General features: G+C 37.3%; 1 protein-coding gene across 8 annotated transcripts in view; it reads right to left on the reverse strand.

Annotated features, from left to right (window-relative positions):
- The window catches only part of DST (dystonin), a 432,181-nt gene that overhangs the window by 39,219 nt on the left and 365,858 nt on the right, over positions 1–27,104 (reverse strand). For all 8 annotated transcript variants that reach the window (XM_036248926.1, XM_036248924.1, XM_036248928.1 and 5 more), the window contains 12 exons: positions 26,009–26,215; positions 19,215–19,334; positions 18,934–19,041; positions 17,045–17,263; positions 13,199–13,402; positions 11,738–11,969; positions 10,622–10,848; positions 8,991–9,113; positions 8,538–8,639; positions 5,999–6,100; positions 3,933–4,106; positions 3,436–3,591 (listed from right to left, as the gene is read on the reverse strand). In XM_036248926.1, the coding sequence (XP_036104819.1) occupies positions 3,436–3,591; positions 3,933–4,106; positions 5,999–6,100; positions 8,538–8,639; positions 8,991–9,113; positions 10,622–10,848; positions 11,738–11,969; positions 13,199–13,402; positions 17,045–17,263; positions 18,934–19,041; positions 19,215–19,334; positions 26,009–26,215 (1,974 nt within the window). The remainder of the gene's footprint in view (positions 1–3,435; positions 3,592–3,932; positions 4,107–5,998; positions 6,101–8,537; positions 8,640–8,990; positions 9,114–10,621; positions 10,849–11,737; positions 11,970–13,198; positions 13,403–17,044; positions 17,264–18,933; positions 19,042–19,214; positions 19,335–26,008; positions 26,216–27,104) is intronic.

A 27,104-nucleotide genomic window follows, 5' to 3' on the forward strand; every position in this document is an offset into this window, starting at 1 on the left:
TATAACATATTAACCTCCCTTTTAATGCAACTGGTTTATTTCCTGGTTTTGAAACATTCTGAAACAAAAACATCATATACATCTAATTTTAATACTAATGAGTTTTAAAATGATGAACTTCTTTTACCTTACCTTTGCCGCTTTCCTGTCTACCAACATCCCCTGACATTATGATGTGACACCATTGCTAGTTCTTTCCATTAGAATCACTTGGCAACTGATGACATTAAGTACCTCGACATTATAAGGCTCTAAAAGTATTCATTTGATTCAAGCTCCTTTTAATTGAACTTAATTTTAATGTTTTAAGTAAACAGTTTAAAATATATTTACTTCTATATATTCACTTTCAAATATAAAACTGTTATATCTCTAAGATAAACAGCATCATGTTTTACAACTGGCACTCTAAAAGGGAAAAATTATCATAGACTATTCTTTCATCCTCTCTCATTGAAATGGTGCTAGAACTGACTACTAAGTTGACAGGACTCTTGGAGGCCCTAACGCTAAAGGGAAAGAGATTTGTTTCACTGTATATCAGGGATACTCAAGCCCAGCATTTCAAAGTCGAGCTCTTCTTTTACTAGAAAATACACATATGAAATACTTACTACAGAACCCAGTAAAGAATGCCTTGCTATTCTAATATAGAGTGGAAATACTAGAACAGGTTAGTCACACTTAAATGCACTAACATAGAGGCAAGAGTGGTAAAGATCAGAAAACCACTGCAAGGCTACAGAGATCAATTTTTTTTATCCTGAAAAGAATGATAAGAATTACACTTTAAAGAACAAATATAACTTAGTAACAGTTTCCTTTGAAGAAGACTGTGGTTTTGTTTTTGGCAACCAGATGAATCCTTCCTCTAATGTTAGTAAGACTGGATGATAATCCTTCTCTACACTCACTGCCTCAGGGTTGTGGATGGGAAAGAAAAGAAACATCACCTCCAGTCCTCGGTAAAACATCTCGCAGCTGGAGAGAAGTCCAGAGCAGGCAGGATTTCTCCTGAAGGGCACTGCTCACCTATCGTCACTGTTTCTCTAACAGTATCTACTCCTTTTCTGAGTCAACTAGGAAGGGACTGATTTTCAATGACTAGAAAATCAACTGAGCAAGGAATCTTCTTTGTAATAAGCATGCTCTTTGATATGTTAACACTAGAGATCACCTTTAAAAGATCAGATTTAAATATTCTCGTGGTCAAAATATAACATATGAGCCTATAAAATTCATTCTTCTAAATTGTCCGAGTCCTATATAAGCCACAGCCTAGGAGCCCGAGAAAAAGGCAAGAAAGGAATAGAAACATTTCCTCCCTTTCTCTAGCAATTGTGCTGGCAATTCTAAGTCCTTTAATGTTTGACCTTTAAGACATGAAAGAAGAAAAGGACCCATTTTTAACTGCTCAAAGATAAATTAGAAGAAAGAAAAGGTCCCTAACTCACCCCTCACCAAAGTAACTGGATGAGGGTGTCTCATTTTTCCACCTCTACCACATTCTACAGTTTCCATCACTAATGTATGTGACCTTTAGGGCATTTGTTAAGTTTATGATGTGTTAACGCTATAAACTCACACTATGAAAATAAACATAGTTTGTTTATATGCAGAATCAGTCTGACTAGTCATTACTGCTCCTAGCAAAGATATAATATAGACATTAAATAATGAAAAGTATTAATGATGCATAAGTTCTAATTGAATCAAATATGATTGGGCAATGACTACAAATATAGACAGAACGAAGTATAAAAAGGAATAAAAATTTAAATTAAGAAAAAATTACTGTGGGAAAAAGTACAAAAGAAAAGCTAAAGCAAGAGTATTCAAAACTGTATATCATAAATTTAGAGTGCTAAATACTGCCTTTTACTTTTAATGATATTAAATATGTAAAATAAACTTTTTTATATTTGACAATCAAAAAAAAAAATCTTACTTAAGGTTAGGATTTAGGACCTAAACTTAAATAAGATACCACTATTAATGTGAATGCTAAGGTTCTATGGGAAACTGCTGAATGTCAGAATAAATGCTACTGAGCACATAACCTTTTGTTCATTAAGCCAAATAACTTAAGTGACAGGGAATTTTCTATTAAGAATTATCAAACAAGTGTCACAAAGATGACAACAACATAAAATTGTATTGCACAGATCTAGTTTCAATTTTTAAGCTTTACATCAAGAAAAGGATATATAAAAATTCTTTTAAACATAAAGTGTGAAGAAAAGGACTAAGAACAGAAGGCCAATGGAATGAGGTAGGGGGGGTTGGAAGATGGATGTTTTTTAACCTTGTGTTAAGCACTCTCAACCTTGTGTTAATTAGTGCATTCTCAGAATCCTGGGGGCTGGGGGGGAGGGGGGACCTGGCCTGCCCAGGTGTATTGGGTGCTTCAGTTGCATGTGAATACGGGTTTGTTATCTTTTGGCTTCAAGGTCTCTTCCTGTAAAAAGCAAGAGACAAAGCTAGGGTGTATGCAGTAATGCCATATCAAGGAAATAATTTACTTAAATCTACTTGTGACCTGGGGGTACCAATCTGCAAATAAATAGGGCTGCATGCAGAGATCTGGAGCATTTGCTACCTTACAAAGCTCCCCCTCACTCCAAGCAGCGTGTGCTTGTAGTTTCATTGCGTTGCATGGATCCCAGCAGGCCGAGAGACGGCTTAGTGGAAAAAGAGACAAAGAGGCAGAAGAAAAAGCCTCAACATAATGAGAGATGTATAGACAGAAATGTTAGACATGCCCATCAAGCAGCGAGTGAGAGATCCATGGTGAACAGAGGGAAAACACACACAGCCTGCAGTGGAACAATATTTTGAATCTATAACTTATTAGGCTATTCTCAACAACTTTTAGAACTATGCTACATTAATCTGATGACAGGTATAACAGTGTTTGCCATGCAGCCCTAATAAAATTCAGCCAGAAATTTCCCATCCTTGCTGTTTTTTTTTTTATAATAACTGCCTTGAACAATGAGAAAAATATTTTTATAATCTTTTAAAGCCCTGGCTGGTTTGGGCTTTAAAACGTTGGTCCGCAGACTGGAGAGCCCCAGGTCTGGTTCCTGCTAAGGGTACATACCCCGGTTGCAGTTTGTCCCTGGCCCTGGTTGGGGTTGTGTGGGTGGCAGCCAGTCGATGTGTCTCTCTCATGTCAGTGTTTCTCTCTTTCTCTTCCCCCCTCTCTCCCTACTGCTCTATCTAAATATAATTGCAAAAATGTCCTCGGGTAAGGATAAAAAACAAAACAACATAAAAAAGAATTATGTTTTAAGTAGCTTAACCTTTAGTTACAAATGTCAAATAAGAAGTTGTGTTAAAATTGCAAACTTGAAAAATGCATAAAGAACAAAAAAACGAATGAAACTGGAAATGCATAGGGAAGAAACATAATATGCAACAACAGCAACATACGTGATGCTTGGCAAGTTCAATCTCAATGGCCTTAGGGTCTCCTCCAACAGGTTTCTGTTCACTCAGCAAGCCCTCAGTGTGTGTCAGCCACGCCAGGAGCTCATCCAGGGCATGTTGGAACTGCCCCAGGGCTAACAGAGCACCCTCCAGCTTATGCTACAGAAAAAGTAGAGAGGACAAAAAATCCATGTATGTATGAATCTGATATGATGAATAACGTACATTTATAAAACAAGAGCAACAAATCGATTGATTGTTTCATGCAGCGTAAGTCTGTACGCATAGCCAGCGAAGCCCAATCGCCATCAACTTCTTCATTCTAAGTCGGAAACGCTGATAGTTAAAAATGGCCTACGAGGAGCAGAAAGAGCTCTAATGAAATAAGAGAACTTAGGGGTTTCCAAAGTAATCACTTAATTTTAGTTTTTAATAATTATTTTACATTAACACATAAAATTGGGGTTTTATAAATTCTTAACAAAAGTCCTGGTATTTACCTGTCTGTTGATAATTCTCTCATCCAGACTATCCCATATCAATTTCAGCTCCATTAGTGGGTCTTGCACAGTGTGTTTGTCATTTTCTTCTGTTACTTTCTTCAGCAAAAGCTCTGCTTGATGGTTTAGTCTTTCCATTTCTATCTGTTGTTGATAGGCCTCTGACTTAAATTGCTTTTTAAAAAAAAGAGATATAGAAGAAAATTTTGTTATAAATCAGTAACTTTAAAGAAAAATAATTCTATGAGTTAGACCTTTATTCTGGGTGGGAGGTGAATAGGAATTAAAACGTAACACACAGTATACCAATAAGAGTTATATATAAAAAAGGAGAAATATTTTCTCTTTATTCAATGTTTTCTGATGGAAAGATGTTTCTATTTATAATTTTGATATTTCACTTCTGTACTCTACAATAAAACATTAACAAATTTCAAGGCTGAACTTATTCCAATGTCTAATAAATGAATTTTTAAATTACAGCAAAGAAGAAAGCAAAGTCTATTGTGGACATATATAAAACTCAGAAAAATATCTCTAGGAACTCTAATATTTCTTGCTCAAATATATACACATATTTTACATCCGCTGAACATTTTGTCTTCTATAGCTGTCCTGTGTTCATTAATATTTAGTTTTCCCTATGACTCAGCTACTACTGACTCAGAATAACACCCTTTTCTCTCCCAGTGCTTAATGGCACCTATTTAGTAATCTTGGCTTTGCCAACCAACACAGGTTAACAAATGGTTGCTTGTAATAGGAAACTGTCCTTTCATAAAATATTTAATGTGTAACCGTAAATAATTAAATAGTAATTAATCACTAAGCAACCCCTTAATTTTTCAAACACATGAAAATAATAATTAAAAAACAATGACTAAAGTCTAGTGAACACTTGCTATGTTCAAGTAACTCTCACTAAACTATTATAATAAAGAAAATGATCTTATCTTCAATTTAAGCTAAGGACACAGTAGTGAGACTGGTCAGATAACTCTCCCTAGATCATGGAGCTAGAAAGTGAACCAACTAGAATGTAATCTCAGACAACATGATTTCAGAGAGAGTCTCCCTAACCTACCTGCTATACGAAAACCACTGAGATATATACTAGTGTCCAAAATAAGTAGTCCTCCACAGCCATATATGTATATAAAGTATATCATGGGTTACCACATGATCAGATTAAGTAAAAAAAAAAAAGAAAAAGAAAATTCCCAATCTAATGATGGAAACAGTAAAATTCTCAGAAAATCCCCATATTTTTTTCCTAAATGAAATATTCTATATCACTCTTGGAGATAAAAAAAAAGGCTCCAATTTTAAAGCCAGATCATAATTTTATGTAAAAATCTAGTAGAGCTCATTGAGAATGGCGTAAGGTGCCTGTGGATGGACACTTAAAATTAGGAAGGAAATAGCCGAGCCCCCTTTGATGGATGATCAGCCCAGAGGAATTCAAAGAGGAAACTGCCCAGCCCTTTCCACAGCTGGAGAGCAAGAACCCCAAAGCAAAATTAAAGAGGAAAGCAGACAGAAAACATGAAACATTTCAAAACAAACACTTTGAGAAAACAATGATCCTGTGTGTGGTTCTTTAGCCTATAAAACGAAGTGAATTATTCTGAACAAAATGGAAACAATAAAAATGTATGCATATTGACAATAATCGGTTATTGAGTAATAAAGTCATAAAAATCCTAACAGTATTATCTACATATGTATAAAATACACACATGCTCCCTATACCTCATCCTGTCCCCCCAAAAGAGGATATCTGAAAGGTTATAAATCATATCACAAGTGTGACTACCTCTACATACATAACATTTTGGGTGGCCAAAGAAGAAAAGAAAGCTACCATTTGCCTCTTTGCATTTTCTGATTTTTCTAAAATAAACAGGTATTGATTTAATAAGAAGAAAACTATTAGTGTTTTATACTCTTTAGTTAAGCACTTATATACTGCTTAGTAGGTACAGGTTCTATATTAAACCAGTTTCATAATCAACATATAATACTCAATTATGCAAAGTCTTTCATAAATTGGCCCCTACCCATACCTTCAGCTCTTCAATCTGCTGCTTTACAGTTTCAAGATCTGTTCCAATTGGAGACATTGAAGCTAATTTACTGCCTGCAATATCTACCCAGTCGAATATCGCCTGAAAGACACATTAGTCCACATTTTATTATAACAATACATTTGAAATTGCTTCAACAGCTTGATGTTATAGAAAAGTACATTCATAAACCTGCAAAGGTATCATGCAACGAGTCTGTTTTACAATTAATAAAGATAGTTCATCTAAATAGGTAAAAGCAGCAATGTAGTGCAACAGTTGTCTAAAATATGAAATAGATGTCACCCCCAATTCTGCATCCAAGTTTGCAATGAAAATTCTATTTGGAATAGAATCTTGAATATTAACAACTTAAAATGCCCATTTGAAAAAAAGTTTCATAAATTCAATCACAGAAAATAAAATTCTCTATGCTCTCTTATGTCCTTCTAAAAGCAGATTGTGTAAATATACTAAAAGAAAAATGTTCAAACTCATCTGCTTATTCAAATAATCAAAAACCTTATTTTTTGGCACTGAGGGAATATTTGACTCAACCAAACCTTTATGTATCATTTAGACTGGTATTAAAATCCTGTACATAGAATGACTAGTATTAAGACTATTATTCTGAATTGCAACACAGACTTTAAACTCTCCTATTTTTCTTGTTACTTTTAGGTACTAAAACATCCTAAAAAGACTCAAAGCACATTATTTTCAAGTACCAAATACACACAATTATTTTTCACTTTAATGAAACTGTCAGACCATATAAGAGGAGAAAAATCCTTGGAAAAGATCTGGCATTTTAAAGTTGTCATTAATAAACCCAAAGAACTTAAGCAGCAATCTGAGGAATACAATTTTAAAAAAATCTTTATTGTTGAGAGTATTACATGCCCCCCCTTTTCCCCCACTGCCCCCTCTACCTGGTTTCAGCCCCACCCCAGGCCTTCACCACCCTATTGTCTGTGTCCATGGGCTATGCATATACAGGCATATAAATTCTTTGATTAATTCCCCCCCTTTTCCCTCTGAGGTTCATCAGTCCGTTCCATGTTTCCATGCTTCTGGTTCTGTTTAATTCACCAGTTTATCTTATTCATTAGATTCCACATATAAGTGAGATCATGTGATACTTGCCTTTCCCTGACTGGCTTATTTCACTTCGCATAATGTTCTCCAGGTCCCTCCATGCTGTCTCAAAGGGTAATAGACACTTTACAACCAACCTCGAAACCTCTGGGACTTCTGGAGCTTTCAACTTCAAGCTGTCCACAGCTACTGACTAGGTCAAGGGGCCCCTCATTCCCACAGGTGATGCTGCTAACCTATGGTGGGCCTTGTTTTCACCACAGCAGTAATGAGACCATAAATCACGGCATCTAGCCTGTGGCCTCCTATGGTTAATGGCTCCTGAGGTCAAATGGCTACAAGTGGTGACAGAGACATCTCCAGCCACGAAGGAGGGTACAACTCAATGACGTCCCACAGTACGTGAAAATCATGACCTGGCCTCACACACCGAGAGCTGGAGCTTCGTCAGTACTGGTCACTGATGTCTAACCAATACATTATCACTTTAGCTAAGAAATGGAAGGGGGGTATACAGGGGGGAAGTTATCATAAGGTCTTATTTGTTTTTTTCATCTATTTCCAAAGTTCAACATGCTTTTCAGCTGGCATGAAGTCTGGCTTCTGATATTTATTTTTACCAATATAGAAATGGAGTGGCATGATAAAAAGGAAAAGATGTTCTCATCTGAGCTTTAAAAATAATATTCTCTTGGTGTTATGGAAATACTTAGAAAGGCCTTTCCATATGGTGGGAGGGATGAAAGATTAAACTCTTGCCAGCCTTGATGTTAGAAAATGGAATAAAGTTCAGGAAGGTAGAGAAGGAAATAGCCCGAGTTGGCCTCAACCGACACGATAATTTTTCATATAAAAAACAAAACTTAAAAAATGGCTAATAAACAGAAATGAGAACCCTGAAGGGGCGTGGAAAACAACTCTTAAGAGGAATTTTATATATATGAAAAAGAAGAAAACGCTTTTTACACAACAGATTATGACCTAATAAAAGAGAAATCTATTTTAGTTCATGGGGAACACTGGCTTCGAATCAACTTTCTTTACTTCTGACTTTAGTTAAACTCGGTGGTATTTTTAGATTGTGTTTACCCTTTCATCTTACTCCACTCAACTGGGGAACAGAACCGATTCGGTTCCATTTCAGGACCTGGTGCTGAGCCACGTGTGAAAAATACTGTGTGAGAATATTTACTTTCACTTAAAAAATTAAAATACTTATTTTCGAAGGATATTTCACTGGATGTGTATATAAAAATGTATTTAAATGTGTACAGAAATCTGCATATATTTCAAGTATCAGAAATAGCTTCTGAAGGCAAAATATGAATTGAAGTAGGAGAGGGACTGCATGCACCTTGCGCCCTGGGGTGGTGCCAGTGTGTGAATCTGCAGACACCAGCAGCACGAGTCCCTTTCCCGGCAGACACGCGAACCCCCTTACCTGCAGTCCATCCTGGTAGTGAACAGCAGCCTGCATCGCCTCCTCCAGTCTGTCCACCCGGTCTTTCCAAGCTTTGTTTAGAGAATCCCATGCTGAATTTAACTACAACATAAACATTAGAACCCTTTTATTGTCAAAAGTTCTCAACTATTTCTATCAAGTATGCTTTAGTTAACACAATCTTTAAAAATAGCATTCTGGTCTGACCAGTGTGGCTCAGCAGTTGAGCATCGATCCATGCACCAGGAGGTCACCAGTTCGATTCCTGGTCAGGGCACATGCCCAGGTTGTGGGCCAAATCCCGGGTGGGGGACATGCAGGAGGCAGCCAATCGATGTTCTCTCTCATCAATGTTTCTATCTGTCTCTCCCTCTCCCTTCCTTTCTCTCTCAGATCAATAAAGAAAAAAATAGCATTCTGATAAAGAGTAGCAAATATGCTTGTTGTACCTACCTCATCTATACTCTTCTTGACAATGGGTTTATCAGGTTCCCCACATGCGGCGATGAGTTCAGAACCCAGGTTAATAACAATATCCAGTTCTTCCTGTAGTCCATCTATTTCTTCCCTGATGGCCTAGAATAAGAAACGGTAGCCTTAGAGTTTTAAGCAAAATCACTCTAAAACTAAAAAGATGCACACAGACAACCCTGGCCGGTTTGGCTGAGCAGTTGGAGTGTCGGCCTGCAGACCAGAGATTCCTGGGTTCGGTTCCCACTAGGGGCATGTACCAAAAAAAAAAAAAGATGCAGACAGACATTAGTGGCAGTTATTTCTAGCAGGTGAAATTATGATCAGTTTTTATTTTCTTTCTGTTTTTTAAGTTTTTGCAATAAATCTTTTCAATGAGAAAAGATAACAGAAGAATATTTTAAAGGGAAAAAAGCAACCTCTGAGTAACAAACGTCAAATGTTTATTATAAAGGCAATACTCAGGAAATAATTCTATGTAACAAATGCCAGAACAAGTTTCTTTTAAAAAAAAAAAAAAACCAACACAACACTAAAAAGCATAGAAAGACATTTTGTTATTCAAACTGACTTGTTTGACAACACACATTTAAAATAGACATAAGTAAAACTTGAGTTCGAAGACCTCACACAAAATAATGTATTTGTTTAGTAGATTTAGGATGGTCTAGCTCTGGATTATATGTTTACCCGAGGGCATGTAAATTACAAAAACAAACAAACAAAAAACTGGGACAGATACGTGGTCTTCTACCTTTGCTTTTATCTTCTTGGTTAAATATATTTATTAATTCAAGAAGCCTTTACCAAGCTTAAAACAAGCCTTAAATTAGGGTTGAGAATACACAGGAAATATATATGACTATTCTACTCATGGGCTTTGAGTCCATTAAGAAAGACAAAGATAGAATCAATGGTATCAGTCATACTGAGTGTAGTCCTTTGCATGAGGAAATGTTATGGCTGCAGAGACTAACTCTGCTAAGTAAACAAGAAAGGATTTTCCATGGAGCGTAACTATCCAGCTGCACCTTGAAGTTGGAGTGGGATTTGTAAGAAGGACATTCTAAGGTGAGAAAAAACCATGTGCAAGGACACAGATGCTAGAAAGAGCAGTTTGGGGGAAAGCCACTGTGTGTGTCAGAAGAGAAGGAGCTTGGTCAAGGATTAGCGGCAGAAAACTGCTCTGGAAACATGGGCACAGGCTGGCGAGGACGGAAGGGCCGAGACCCTGTGGGGGGCGTCTGGACTTCCCAGTCGACAGGGGCACACAACAAGAGCAGGTCTAGACAGACGACTGGCAGCAAGGTTAGAGGCCTGGCAAGGAAGGAGACTGCAGCCAAGTGTGTCACTTTGGATCACTTTAGAAACTGAGGAAGAAAACAAGGCACTGAATTAAGGCAGAAGCAGTTGGGCTAGAGAGAAATCTTAAAACACAGACTCTTTCAGCGAAATTCGTGGGTGTGCTAACCTCCTACTGCATCGCTATACATTCCACTTTCAGAACCAAATATAAATTTCAACAGAGTCATTCTGAATCTCTGCGCACCCAAAATCCACTTTACATTGTTCTACCACTTATTTCTTCACTTTTAATGGGATATTCTGCTTACCTCTGCTGCTTCTTGCTGTTGTTTTACTACTGAGGGATCAATTCCAGGATCCTCCAGATCCCGGATGAAATCTTGAGTATCTTTAGTGGTCACTACCAAGGACATGTGATCGCACCAGAACTTTTCTGCTAATTCCATTACATCCAGTAGCTTGGCTTCCCTTTCTTCCACCAGCGTGTGTATGTTCTCCCAAATGAAAACCATTTGGTCAAGCTTATCCTGAACAGCTATGGAGCAAAACAATATCAAAAAGGCAGTATGTTAGCCCCATTCCAGCAATAAAGCAGAACATTTTGGTTCACACAGAAACAGTGATTGAATATGGTATCTAAAAATGAGACCAAATTTTGGTGGATCCCGGTCTAGTGGTCACCAGTTGGCCCAATGGCCTATTGCAAACAAATGTAAGACCTGAGGATGTCCAGCTCCTCCTGAGCTAAGGCTCTTCCTGATGAAAGTGGATGATCAAAGGCAAGTGAGTTCACAGGAGACCTAAGTCCATTGGGTTTCAAGTTCATCAAGGCTCCTTAACTCTAAAAAAAGTGAAATAACCACCTAGACATATTCTTTATGTTCTCCAGATCAAGAGTAAAGGCATCTGTTCAGTCCTAGGAATATAACAATGTAGGATATGTATTCTGGGATTGTTTCTAGAATACCCTTCACATGAATTTCCACTAACCTGTGCACATGCTTCTCTTCTGACCCCAGCTCATATCTTTAACAACAGCTGGTTGTGGTCATGGTTGCCATTTCTGTGGCTATGTGGGGTAGAGTACCCATGATGTAAGGTAGTGTAATTAGTAATGAGGGGAAAAAATCCCTAGGTTTAGTCTTACTGGTGTTATGCTTTAACCAACTGGTTTAAAAGGTCCAGAGAATGCATGGTTTTTGTATAATGGCACACTTTGAATTTAACCAATTATTTTACAAACACAGGGAGATATTAACAAGGGATTAATATACACAGCCTTCAACCCCAAACACGTCATATTTGTAATACTTTTTCTAAAATCTGGCACCCTGATATGCAATTGGACTGTTGGGAACCAGTATGAACATTTAGAATTGTTTTAAACGTAAAGTTCATTTGCTTCCTTATCCTGAGATTATTACCTTTGGCAGATAAGTCTTTATCAGTGCCCCCAGATCGAGCGATCATTTCCTCTCCCCTCTGTTTAAGAGTTTCGTACAGTGGCTGCAGCTTCTCCATGTCCACTGACACGTTCTTGTTTTCACTGATCTGCTCTTTGATCTTCTCCACCTCGGCGGAGACGGAGGGCGGCTGCTTCAAGCGCTCCACAATGCGGTCCAGGCTCTCAAGAATCTGGTCTATCTTGTCATGGAACTAGTGGTAAAACAAAGGGATCACTCGTGGGGAAGCAATCTGAGATACCAAATGTGAACATTTAAATGAAAAAAAAAAATCTGTTCAGTGTCACAATCAAGAACTAAATCTTAGTCCTTATGTTGACATATCCATCCAAAGAAGTAGATCCGGCTGGTGTATTAAGACATCCTAAAATCATGACTCACATGGCCTTCTCAGCACCACACTGCTTATGTGTAGACTGGACTGCCTCTTGCACATAACTGAGTGTATTCATTAAGAAAGGGTATATTTTAACATACAAGTGGGCCACCTGACAGCAGCAATTCATCTGCTGCTTCACCTTTTATCTTAATTCAAATTAAGTTTTTAAAGTAAGTTCAATAATCTTGGTATTTTTCTCTATCAAAACTGATTGTTTGATTCACTTTTACTGACTATTTTGGCATTCTAAAAAAGTTATATTAATAAATGTGAAATCCACAGGCAGTTTTGATTAAAGCAGTTTCTTAAATTGTAAGTTTCCTGAACTGACACTGTAATCAAAAGTTTGTATTTAATTCATGATCAAACTCATAATCAGATTAATGAAAGAATTTTAAACTCCTGTTTGCCAAAGTACCACAGACAATAAAGCCAAGTTATAAAAACTTTGTTCGTTCACAGATTCTCACTATCCTCAACATTGAAGTAATCATCCTCACCTGGGATCATAGAAAATGGACCCTCTAATATCAGTATACCTAATAATAAAAGCCAAATCTTAAAAGCAGAAATCACAGGTAATTTCAAAAGCAACTTCTTAAAAAAGATATCGTCAAAAACAGAAAAAAAAATCATTTTAAACTTCATAGTTTTTCCTTCTTATTCAGCCCATCATTTATTCTTCTCATTGCCTTCTTGGGAGTGTTTTGTTCATGATAATAACACATTATTTTATCTTTCCCAGTGGCAAATATTGCATTCTATTCTGGATGGACACTTATTTAAATATGTGGACAATGTGGACAACTACTTGTTTCTTAAATCATTGAAAATTAGTTTTTCTTGTATCTATAAGCAGACAGAGAAATATAAGGACTGGAGTCAAGCAAATATCACCTCTGAGAGATGAAAATATCAATACTCAGAGATAATGCAGTGAAATCATTTTAGTTGGAATATAATAATCAGGAGATCTGGGAAAACGTCTCTGAGTGCTCTGCTGTTTGGAAGACCCCAAACGTATGTCTGGTGCAGATGATTACCTGAGTGGACTGAGAAATGGCTTCATCCAGGGCCACAGCTCGCTTTTTGACATCTTCTTTAATTTGACTGTAAAGGGTGTCAGCTGCCACATACTTCTCTTGGATAGAAAAGCCTTCCTCTGGGCTCAATTCCAATAACTGCGGCCCAGTTTTGTTCATCTTATCTATATGAGGCTTGTGTTCAGCTATCAACTCTCGCAGTTGCTATAACAAACCAAACAGCTTCTCAGTATCTCAGGATCACACCTCCATATTATAGCTGTCTACAGCCCCAATGCATCCAACTGGCAAGAAACTCCAAACAAACACCCTCCCCTCGCAAGGCATGTACTACATGATGGCTCATAGGGCTTTTTGCCAAAAAGAGATGCCCCTAACACAAAGATTAAACAATAGCCTGGTCATGTCAGAGTCCCTTTAAGGACACGTATAAAATGTTAGTTGAGTGAAATAACTAATTCTAGTTCATTATGCATTTCATACCATCATATATTTTGACAAGAATATTAGCCAAGGGTTATATTACATAAAAGCATTCTGAACTTACTATATGTCCTCAACCCATACAGATTAAGCCACAACTCATGGTGTCCCTTTACATATAATCATGATATATACAAAAATTATTTAAAAGGAAAGAAGAAAAAAAGAAGGAAGGAAGGAAGGGAGGGAGGGAGGGAGGGAGGGAGGGAGGGAGGGAGGGAGGGAGGGAGGGAAAAGGAAAGAACCTCAGTAGAAGGTAGCCACAATGCTGAGAGAAAAACCACTATACATAAAGCCACATTAGGTGATGTAAGCCCACAAGGCATTGTAATTATATGTAAGCCAATAGAAACATGTGTACATACATATTACATTATATGTCTATATATGTATTAATCTATTCTATGTACATATATGATATATAACATACACATATGATATTTACATATATAAATGAATTAACTATTTGTAGGCATTTAAAAATGTTAAAGACTTCAAGGGTAATCAATCTATCAAACACAGCTATATACTGAGCATTAGTTGTAAGGTGTATTTAAGGACAAATATGTGACATGTGAATACACTGAACACCATCTAATCAATAGATACAATGATATTTATATTAATGAGTGTGAAATCCAAATGAAGCCCCATTCTTTCCAGGGAGATGAATAAATCTGGAGTATCTACACTCCGTGGAACCCACAGCCTCCTCTGAGCAGTATTTTATGGGCCAAATCCAAAGCCCCTCCCAGGGGACAGATCGGCCACGCCTGCAGGTTTCTCTAAGGCCAGCGTGCATAAAGCACTGAGGAGTGTTCCATTTCCCCATGTTATTCATTTGGTTCCCTAATCAGCAGCTCCTTGTCCTCATCAGAAGGTATTCTCCAGACTGTTTGCTATCTAGCCCCAAATAAAAGCTTCTCTGAGACAAATTATACTCAGGGAAGACAGTCTAGAGAAAAGCTACCAATCTTTTCACTAAAATATTTTAATTTCTATCATTCAGAAAGAAGAATCACCAGGATGGCCACAAACAATTTTTTTAATTAAAAGTACCCACTAAAATCAGCCGAGAAATTATTTTGAAAACTAAGAAAATTACTTCATTAGAGCATTAACAATCTTCAATGTAATATTCTATTTTTGAAGTTGTTTTCTGAAGGTGGTCTCAAAACTCTTTTGGAAAAGACCTAAATAAATACAAATTCAATTTTTACAAAAGGAGGGGGAGTCTAATCTAACGTGCTGCACATAAGAATGTGAGAGGGTCATGTCCAAAGTCTAGCTCCTGGGTGATCTGGGCTGCGATTTTCTTATTTTTGTTTCACATTGTTAGATCATATCTTCATGATGCTTTGCAGAATAGAGTTGGTGATGCTAATATTGGCTAACATACAATCTCACAGGGAAAAAATTTGTTATACACGTTTTGGTTTCAATATTCTATAAGGCAGGTTTGTAAAATAAGCTCACACCTTGAATTATCAAAGAGACTCCCAAGTAAAATGAGAGATCTAGGAGTTCTTGAGTTGCCTAGAGTCTAAGTAGATCCCATCTGTGTAGCACTACTATGAGACACCTTTGCTTGGGAAGTAGTGAATGAGCCTTTGTAAAGCCATTTCATTACAGCTAAGAGAACACCTACTAGGTGTGAACTTAGGTGTATGTGTTTGCATGGAGAAAGGGGCCCAATAGATGTCTTTTGCTTCATAAGAAACAAAATGATTATTGGAATCATACTATCATGAGAATCTAGTCTTATGAATGCTGGAAATACCTAATGTAACTTCATGACATCTACCATTTGGTAACATTGCTCTTGAAGCCATTTTTCATTGCAGGCTAGGATGAATTAGAAGGTGTGTCCAAAAATACCTATGAGTATATTGTGAAATTACAGAAGGAGAGCCATTCTAGAAGGTGGCAAATATTCTGAACAATTTAGTTTAAAAATTTTGAAGACTTGGCTACAAACTTTTGTAGTTCCCTTAAAATGGAAAATCACAAATTTGTTTTGAAAGTTGAAAGATTATGCAAAAATATTAACTCAATTTTGAAATTTTCAATTCAGTAATAATACTTGATGTTATGCTAGTAATGTAGCTACTCAAATCTCACCTCAGAGTAGAAGAAATCCATGAAACATTTTATATTAAAAATCATCCAGTGGGTAGGCATCAGGATTTCTGCCGCAAATAAACCTCTACAGTAAAATTCCACTGAATGCTACATAGTTTGTGTTTCTCTTGCTGAACGATTTAGATAAAACTCCATAAAAAAATCTCCATTTTGTAATAAATAAAGTATTCTCTAAAGCTCTCTTCTAAATAAATACTTTAGTTAGAGATATTCTTCAATGCCAATACATTAAAAAAGTAAACAAACAAGATTAGTAAGTATGTCAGATAATACAAACAATGATGTCATACCCCGAGTTAAACTTTACACACACACACACACACACACACACACACACCAATTAGTCTCAGAGTAATTCTTGTACAGATATGGGAGAACAACAAGGTTCATAAGAACATAAATAGCAAGAGCTCTGGATTTTTTTTCTGATAGTCTTGAACCCTCTGTCTCATTCAAACTTTTGTTAAGTTATGTTAACATTTATGTGACTCTTGGAATGAGGGCTTCATAATGCCATTATATATATATATATATATATATATATATATATTTAAAACATGCTACATTTGTAGATGTAAATATACTCTCTAGTTTATTCCTAGATACTTATAGGAGCAGACAACATCAAAGGAGTTCCATGTACATAAGGTGGAAAAAAAGGGACACAATCTGTCTTCATATTTCAGCATTTCTCCTCTCACAGAGTTAGCTTTCAGGATACTGCTATTCTGACATATCTGTTATAGTGTGCACTCTCTCCAAGCTCAGTGGCCTCGTTGGTGTGATGTCACTTCCGTCCGTATGTATCTATTCTTTGCTTACACTCCAAGTTGCTCTCACCACTACATATAAAATACAAAACTTAGCCAATATGTGTAAAGTAAAAGTAACTCAACATACACAAATTAAAAGTACTTCAAAGCTTATTCCTCCAACATGGTAAATGGAAACTGTTTTTATACCCAGACAGTTTATACTGTACACTATCCTATAAAAGCTGATTAATGACATATACAGTGTGGTCTTCCCACATGAGTCTTCTCACTGTAAATCTAGATAACAGGTACTCAACTCTGAGGTAAGCAAACTGTTCAGACCGGAACGTAACATTGCTAAAATATCCTAATCATGTAAGGTATCTAACTATCTTTTAAAAATGCCGTAAGAATCATGATTCTCTTTTAGTGGGGAAAATAACATTCTTTTTGACAGTGAGCTTACCCGATGTTCTTCCTGTTGCTGTCTTAGAGTTTCATACTCAAGGGCTGGGGCAGGAAGCTGAGAGATGATTCTTTGTGTTTCTGTCAGCCATGGCCAAAGTTCTTCGTATGTTTCCCAGAACTGGTTCACCAGGGATTGCGCCCGTTCTAGCTGTAGGTATCTCTCTGCGTTTACCTGGCAGATGGTGTCATAGTTCTTCAATACCTGGTCCAGTTTTTTCTAGAAATCCAGATGATGAAATGTGTTTAACTGGTGAGGCAGGCCAAGTAGCACATGTACGCGAGAACATAGACTCCTGTCACCGAGTACACACTTAATAACGTATGTTACACACTTAATAAAGTATGTAAGTCAATACAAGCTATTTCTATTTTAATTGTTTCTATGTACAAAAAAAGTTCATTTTAAACTAAAGAAAGGCCCTCCAGGTTCATCCCCCACGTGGTTGCATATAGCAGGATTCCCTTCCCTTTTAAGGATGAATAAGATTCCACTATATGTTAATATTAAGTGTTTTCTAGGTAAATAATAGCAAAAATGTGGAACATCTTTAAAGTACAACAACTGGAAATCAGGCTGATAAATTATGATATATTCATACAATGGAATTCTACACAATCATCAAAAATCATAGAATTTAATAACGACTTCTCAAAAAAATATATCAAGTGACAAATTCCAAAATATAAATAAATCCATACATAAGCAAGGCTTCAAATTTTTATGAGTAAGACACTGAGCTCTCCAAGCATAATAAGCAAGATTCTTTAGCCATTCATACAGTATCTTCTAGGTTAGAAAACAAGTCTCCTGAGTCTAGCAACATTTATATTACTTTCTCAAAAAATAGGGACTACTTCTCAACAATGAAATTGTAAGAGGAACTGCCAGCCAGTAAAATTAATTACATATATTAGAATAAATGTAAAACATCATGCTATCCACTGATTTTTATGGGGTGGTTGCAGTGATCTACATTACAGTATAAATTCACATAATAAACTAATAGCAGAAGATGAAGTACAACAGTAATCTAATAAACCAAGAATGGCAGATCAATTATTTCATGATGACTTGTGCTTTTCATGTCAGAATCTTTACAAAAATAATAAAGGAAAGATTAAATTATAAACAAGTAAATTGCCATTGTAGAGGATAAATAAAAGAGAATGTATCAATAAATAGTGTGCACTGGATTACTTTGTCTATGTTATACCTTAAAAGCAATGCACACTCTTTAAAATGTGATCTTAGCACAGGTATTTATGTAATTTTGTTCTTGCCATGAAATAGTTTCCTACTAGAAATGTTAATTTCTTTAGGCTGTTCAGATGTCAGAATATAAATTGAACTAAACATTTTTACTGCGGCTGGTTTTCCATCAGTTTAAAGAATCATTAAAGCTACATAAACTGGATGCTTCCTTAATTACTCAGCTCATTTTTTTCCTGTACAGCTTACAGTAACTTCATACAGAATGGACTTCAGCATTAGAGAAAACCACATATTTTGGTTGTTCTTTCAGCTCAAGAGGCCCAAATATTTCTGAAGCATGTAAACAACAGCTGACACATATAATAACAATTTATACTGATAATAATGGCAATAATTCAGCGAGCATTAATTGAATGCTTCATGTGTACCAGTTAATCAAGGGCTGAAACTTTAATAGCTTTTCTGTATATTAAAAGAGATGGTCCCCAGGGTGATTCCCTTAAGGAATATTCCTTTCACTGTTATTCTGGGAGCTTGAAAAATGCCTTATTTGCAAATAATGATTTAGCTGTTTGGCAGCTGTGGATGAAGGAAAAATGCTTTTCTAGGAATGAAAGCTCAACAGATGCCTTTATTCAAGAGTGTCACTACCAGTCACATAGACAAGATTATACCTTCATTGATTGCTTTTCCTCTTCACTGCATGTGGTCATGATTTTATGTCCAGATTCAACAAGTTCATCAATAATATCCTTGTGTCTCAAAATTTCCATGGTGAATGTCTGTATTTACAAAAATAAAGATTTTTTTTTTTAAGTGTATGAATAAAATGAAAACAATTAGGCAAAGTAGTTGAAAATATCAAGTTACCCTAGTGGAGTTTTGCAAAGTAAAGCATGTGAGCACATTTGCTAGACGAGCAAATAATTTAGAGGTAATTGGAAATGTCCTTCACCTTTTGAACCTGCAGCTGAGCAGCCGTCTGGTCTTGCTCAAGCCTGATGTCACCCAGAGACATCAATCTCTTTTCTGTTTCAGTAATCCAGGATAACTCAGCATCAGCCGCTTGGTCAAACTAAACAAAAGATAAATAATTAGGTCAGCAAGTTCCTGTAACTGGTGCCATTAAAATACCTTTCTACATTTCTTTTACATAACCTTATTACACAAGCGGAAAATCTGAGCGTATCTCTGCGTGGCATCCTGAAATAATTCATGATAATGACTGACGTTATAAAGAAAGGAGAACAACTAATTAAACACGAGCTCATAAAACATGATGAATCCACAGCACAGGACACCTAACACTGCTGCCTTCTTTTTGACAGTCAAAAGATTTTTCTCCCTAACAGTACTATCCACACTGAACAGCTATGAAAGCCATGAGCTGAATACCATCTTTCAATCATTTCCTCATCACTTTAACCATACAATATGCAGGTAGCATTCTGCTATAAAGTATACAATTCCTAGCAAAGAGAATGAAATATTCCCATTTTTTAATTATCTCTCTCTGTGTATAAGTGTATGTATAAAATGTTTCTATATATGTAGAGAATGTCCCCAAATGACTCCTGTACGATATTTTCACATCTCACTTAATAATAGCAGAAAATATATTCAAGAGCCCTCTTAAATATTTCAAGAAATTTTATTTTCCTAACCATAACTAACTCATGGTAAAAATATACAGAAGAAAATTCAAAACTGGAGTGAATACCATTGGAATTTTAGTGCATTTTCTTCCAGGAGTTGAAAAAGATTTATAAAGGTCTGGCATAATACTGTATAAACAACTTCATATCCTGCTTTTTCATTTATTATGAACATTTCCCATGTCATATTCTTTTTAAGTGTGATTTTTAAATAACACCATTGTATTCTAGCATACTTGGATACTTTCAGTTAGGTTCTGTGCATTTTTTTTGCTATTATATAAACAACCCTGTAATGAATATCCTTGTACATAACTCTCCATTGGCATCTCTAATTAGTTCCTTAGGGTAGATTCCTAGACGTTGACTACCGAGTCAAAGAGCATGAACATTTTCAATACTTTACATCAGATAAACCCCAATGCCTTCCAGGGCCAAGCATTTATGAATAAGTGAAGTAGTAAGTGACACCATAAGCCCCAATAATAAATGGTAACTAACAATGGCCTCAGTGGGAAGGGAGATTGAACAGGCAATAGACACTTTAAGTATTAAAGTCCAGTACTGGTAAACCTTCTACTTTTTCCAGAGAAATTGGAAATCCAAAAGGGGGAGAGGGATAACTAGGTGAGGGATGAGAAAGGTAGGGATAAGAAACTAGACTGAAAAATAATTCATACTTTTAAAACACTATGCAACACTACACAGGCTCATGAGAGGATGAAGTGAAAAGGAAAAAAAAAAATTCATCAACTAATTCAGCAGCTTCAGATGTGGAAAGAGAAATCCTCATTAAAAACAAGTGCAAGAGTGTTCTATGCATGGATTATCAGCTGACGTGGTTAGACAACAGACATTATGCTAAGTGAAATGAGCCAGTCAGAGATAGATAAATGTCATATGATTTCACTTACATGTGGAATCTAATGAACAAAATAGTAACAAACTCACAGATGCAGAGCATAGACTGACAGCTGTCAGAGGGGAAGGGGATTGGGGGGCTAGGTAAAAAAGGTGAAGGGACTAAGCAAAATAAATAAATTAAAACCTCATAGACACAGACAACAGTATGGTGATTACCAGAGGGAAAATGGGTGGGGGAGGTAGAAGGTAAAGGGGGAATAAATGGCGATAGGAGCAGACTTGACTTTGGGCGGTGAACACACAATACAATATATAGATGATGTACTATATAGAATTATACACCTGAAACCTATATAATTTTATTAACCAATGTCACCCCAATAAATTCAATAAAATTTTTTTTTTTTAAATGTAGAAGAGTCTTCTATGCCTGGCTTATTAGCTTTAACGCCACAGACAAGAAACTTCAAGGTAGAACGTCATTATATAATTCCCTTAAAGGGCATAAAACTGAGAAAAACAGTCCAGGCCTTTCTACCTGAGTGCAAATGCTGCAAGGTATCCTAACAAAGTTTACCAGTAATGATTTTTTTTTCTTCTGCTGGTCCCTGAAAAAAATAAAGCGACACACCACCCCTCTTGTCTGTGTTAAAGCTATTTTTAGTATTTCTATGACAGTCTTAATAAAGAAAGTCAAGCTGCTAGTGTTAATATTAATTTAATATTACATCTCCCTTTCTTAAAAAAAAAAAAAAAACTAATGAAAAACAGTATGATGATACCATCTAAGTTGCCAGAACAGGAAGCTGAAACTCAAACACTGTTTCGTTAACCGAGGCAAATATTTGCTCTGCTGAAAGAAAACAAGACTTGCAGCAGAAATTTCCCTTCTGTCTTTTAATATTTTTCATTAAATTGACAAATAGCTATTATTTAGCAACAAATGGAATAGCCACACGGTGCACATTATGCAATTTACAGTAAAGCAAGGCATTTTATTTCGGTCTGTGGCTCTTTTAAGTGACTACTTAACTTGCATATTTCAAATGAACCACAAGAACGGCTTATTTCACATGTGAGCAACATGACAGCAAGATTACTAGACACATTTTAATAAATTTGCCCGAGGCTCATACAAGTAGTAAAACTGACTTCAAATAAATTGTAGCTAATCTTAGCATCCGTAACTGCATTCTGGGAAACATTTGAATAGTGTTACCAGTGGAGTCTAGCCTTCAGCCTTGGTTACTGTCATTCCTATTACAGTTGCACTAGCATTTTAGAATTTTTTTACAAGTTAGAGAAAGGCATTTTAATTGGCCATCTCTTAAATAGTCCTGAAAAACATTCTCTAAAGCAGTAACAGTCAGCCTTCTACTGAATACATTTAAGTGCTTAATATGTAGTATCCCCTTTAATCTTGACAACAACTATGTAATGTGGGTATTACTATTAACTCCATTTAAAGCCAAGAAAACGGGGGCAGAGAAGTCAACTGAGTTACCAGAGATCACCCAGCTAGTAAATGCTGGATCTGATATTTGAACCCAGGCGGTCTGACTTGAACCCTGTAGGCCTCAGTCTTAGCTGTGGTGTTTTACCCCTTGTACCTCTGGCTCCTCGAGCTAAATATACTCATGTGATTTCATTTAAAAAAAGGCTCAATCATCACAACAGTTAATAAGTGGTAGATTTTCATTTGTTATTTAACCATTTCTCCGATCTCTGGCAAATTGCTTCCATACTTATCTAGAAAGTGTCTCCTGAGTGGAAATGGAGGTTTTGAGAAAGATGGAGTGACAGAGAACCCTAACCTCAAGGACATCCTTTTACTCCCTTCCCCTGGTGAGGATCTTATCACTTTCTTTTGATGTGCACTTCCTTCCATTTTGCTTCACGTTATTCATAACACAGCTCATATTTTCCCACCCCTGACACCTGGAGAGTCTAAACAAATCTCACTTCCACGGGGGAGGTTTCCTTCTAGCTCTTTAAAAGAAATAAACAGGTGTTATTTTTCTCCAAGGCTAATTCCTAATGACTGAATGAGATGTTTATTTTGATTGCACCCAAATCACCAATGCATATGTCTTTATATTGGGGTTACGTGGCCTGCTGAACTGAGCCAGGCAATTAGAACTCCCAGGGAGTGCCTGTGATTTTCAGTCTGAGGGAGACGGACACATTTTATCGACTTCTAACAATTGCACATGTATGAGGCAAAGGACAATGAGCTTCTCTGAGATTCAAACAATTGCAGTGGTCAGAATTCAGGCTACCAGTTTGTATATCTTTTAAGCAAAAGTGCATTTCCCTATTTCCACATGGCTCCTTCGGTTCAATCTGTATATAAACAACTTGAACAGGGGCAAAGATGAAACGTCTTAAGAGAAATTTGCTTGGAAAACAGGTATTCAGACTCTAGTTTAAGTTAGCCATGATTCTCAGGGACAAAGCATTAAATCTATAAATTTCAAGGCACATCCTCATGCCGTCACTTGTGGGTGTGGTTATCTGGGACAGAGTAGTGTTAATAAAACAAAGTGTATGTGTATAAAGATATGTCTGAAAAGATGGACTTCAGCTCAATTATGTCCATGTTTTACATGGAGAAGAGACAGAATGGTAGATGATTTGTTTCTACAACAAAAAGTTGATAGTGGTTAACATCAGATCTGAAGATTTTTTTCTTTTTTGCATCATTCCTCTTACACTGCATGATGTCTTATCATTGGGTAAACAGAAAACAAATATTTCAGTATCACACTGTACTCTGGTCCTAATTCCAAACATCTCTAAGTGGAAAAGGTTGTTAAGATAATTTCAGTGATATATTAGCTCCTTCATAAATCTGAAAATTATGAGTTTAGAAACTACTCTTTTGAGTATAAAACTAAAATCTCTGCCAAATTGGAAAAACAGGTACCAATGTCTTCCTAAGCTTTCCTGAGGAGTGATCTCTCATGATCCTTGGGTGTTGCATTCTCATGGCTCACAATCCTTACGCACTGGAAATATCCTCATTACATACATCCAGTTTCCTACAATAATGGCACCTTCCTTCTGATTAATGAAGGAGGTTAGAGAAAAACATGGATCACCCCTCAGGACTAGTCTTCCCTACGTAATGTAAGGAGCACTCTAGGGTGATAAAATGAGGTCTGGATGACGTTCTGCTTGCGGCTCCACCACACACTCGCTGTGGGACCTCCGGCAGTCACCCCACCACACTCTGCACATGTTCCTCCCAGCTCTACACTGTGTGTCTGTTTAGTCTAACTAAGGGTTTTCTTTCTTTCTTTTGACGACTTAAGCACATTTTATTGGTTTTCTTTATTACTGGAGGTATTTCATAGGGCAGACTTGCAGGCCTTTCTAAGGAATGCACACATAAATACAGAACAAATACAGATGAACAACCAGAAGATATTCATGGCACTAACATTAGCTGTATGACCTGCGGTATGAAGATACTTTTACTATACACATTCTCTCCCCTCTCTGTCTCAGAAGGAAGGATAGAAACCACATTGTTTGCACAATCTTTCTTCCATGAGTTTTTTTGTATTCTTTCAGAAAATCTTTTTTTTTTCTTTTTATCCTCACTCGAGGATATTTTTCCATTTTTTGTACAGATAGAGTGGGAGGGGGAGAGAGGAAGGGAGAGAGAGAGAAACAGCGACGTGAAGGGACACATTGAGTGGCTGCCACCCGCACGACCAACCAGGGCCGGGGACAAACTGCAACCGAGGTACGTCCCCTTAGCGGGAACCGTAGGCCGACGCTCTAACCGCTGAGCCAAACTGGCCAGGGCCTTTCAGAAAATCTTAAAATCTTCTATAAGGAATGATTTTATCAGGAAAGAAAATAATTGTCATTTTCCTAAAGGATATCTATTTTGGGTTCTAGAAGACTATACTGACCTAGTTATTATTATTATTATTAACTTTGGAAAACACTTGCAAAGCCTCGAACAGAACTGGGCACACATTAGAGCTTATTAACCCATACAAGTTCAGCCTGTCACCTGGCCCTTATTACTGTCTTGCTTCATTGAACTAACCAACCCTAGTTAACTGCTCCCAAGAGTACAGCATATTTGTCTTGCTATTAATAGAAGCCTCCAGAGCCAATTCTGAAATGTTAGAATCCATTTTGGTGGGGAAAAAAATTCAGTACTTTCAAATATTGGAATAAACTTCACAAATAAACAGACTTATTTTCTTATAATAAGGAGGCATTCCAACTCCTCCCAGCTTTGAAAACAGCCATGAGAAGGCATTCCTCGGGCAGGAATGCCCTCCCTCGCAAACATTCCTCAGGCAGGCCTCCCGCTCTCCCCGCGCCTGCCCGGCGTCGGTGATCCTGGTGCAGAGCCCGGCCGTGAGCAGAGCTCCATCACGCTTCGGGGCGACACAAACAACACCTTCACAGCCGCCTGAGAACATTCATTCTGGATGTTCCCACGCAATCTGCCTGATTTGTGTTTCCTGCTTTCGGCGCGTACCTGTAAAGCTCAGCCGCGTACCTTCTCCAGCTCTGCTCTCAAGTGCCCTGCGCTAACCCATCACAGAAGACTCTGGACTTCATGGAAATACCGGGATTTCAGTAAAAGTGCATGAAAACGAATTGTAAACTTCAGTTTCCAGGACTCCTCTGCTCACGATTTTCGGAGGGAGCTGCGGCTTGGTTGGGTGCCTATGAAATTCTTGGGAACGACAACTCCATGGGAGTTACGGATGGGTCAGAAACTATCCTTTTCCCTTTTCCAGTCACCATCAGAAAAAAACTCTACCAACACGACCTTTCTAGAAAGGAGACCGCCTCCCTTTGTCAGAGCTGCATGTAAATGACCAGCTAATACTGACTTGCAGGATAACTCAAAATATTTGCTCCCGTACAGATCACACTTAGCCGACGCACAAAATTAACATGAGCAATATGCATATATGTACACAAAAAGGGTTTTGTTTGGAGAGCCGGGTGACCCTCTCGGTGGCTGGATCAGTCTGGGAAACAATGAGGCAGATGGCTGTTAACAATGTACAGATCGGTCTTGCCCCGGCACTCAGATGTCAACGTAACCCACATTCTTTTCAAATCCTTCCTTTCATGTTTGAAGCAGAACAAATGAATGGAAACACTATTAACAGAAACCTTTGTTCAGGTAAAGGCTCCGGGAACAACTGGAGAAAATTTATTGCCTAGACAACGAGCCACAGGCCCCTACCTGCTGTGATCTCAGAATGGCAGCATCGATGGCCTCCACCTTCTGGGTGATGGTGTCGCTCACTAGCCGGTAGCGCTCATTGTCCTCCACCACCATTTTTTCAAGTCCTTCCCGCGCCCTCCATGGGACCAGTTCCAGTAAAGCACTGCTCACTTCATTAAGGGAATCCAATAAGGCTTTGCTGTTCTTGGCTTCCTTTTTCAGCTCCTGCAAACAGAATTAGGAAAACATACACATCTGTGGGTTAATACATGTCTGAACAGGCTTTTCCTTTACCTGTTTTTGGGGCTCACGTGCTCTGCAGGTCAAGAATGCAATGCATTCGCCCCCTTCGTTTTAGCTAAATTCGATAAACCTTTCTTACTTAGAAGCAAAAAGGAAAGTGCTTCCTGAAAGTCCCGAAGAACAATGCATCTGTCAACAAGGCATGATTTCATCTCTGAAAGTTAATATAAATGTTTATAAACTGGGAAACAAAACCAAGGAAATTATTATGGATTACTGTTTGCTTTCTGGTAACCTCTAAGTAATCAGGTACCAGAAAAGTAAAATACAGAGGAAAATCCAAGCCAGAATCAAGTGACCCTGGAAATGAGGACACACTGGCTTTAAATCATGCCGCTTGAATCATTACAGGCTCAGCAAGCCTGACCTCACAGACTCCCTCTCCCCCCCCACATAACCATACTTCGGGGGTGATAAAAACAGGCTGATATTGCTGAGAAGAAAAATGCTTCGCAGGGTAGAAGACCAAATATAAAATTACATTTGCAATATAATTTTAAAAGCCACCTCACGTTATGCATCTGTCTCATAAAAAATATTGTTATTCTAACCAAATTACGTGTATCTCTGGAAACGAGGATCCTTTCCCTTTATTTTCCTTTTCTGTCTTCATCATTCTGTCTCTTGTGTGATAAACTGTTAAGACTCCGAAAACAAATTATAATACACTGTTTTCATCTCTGGGTTTCCTAAAAGCTTCAACAGTTGACCTGCTGCCAATTGCTGTTGGGTCCCCACCCACCGAGGCATCCTCCGGCATATTAGTAACGACACGAGAAAGACATCATTTCATTCCTGTGTAAATAAAACT

The sequence above is a fragment of the Molossus molossus genome, unplaced genomic scaffold (genome assembly GCF_014108415.1).
Source record: "Molossus molossus isolate mMolMol1 unplaced genomic scaffold, mMolMol1.p scaffold_m16_p_8, whole genome shotgun sequence".
NCBI classification, from domain to species: Eukaryota; Metazoa; Chordata; class Mammalia; order Chiroptera; family Molossidae; genus Molossus; species Molossus molossus.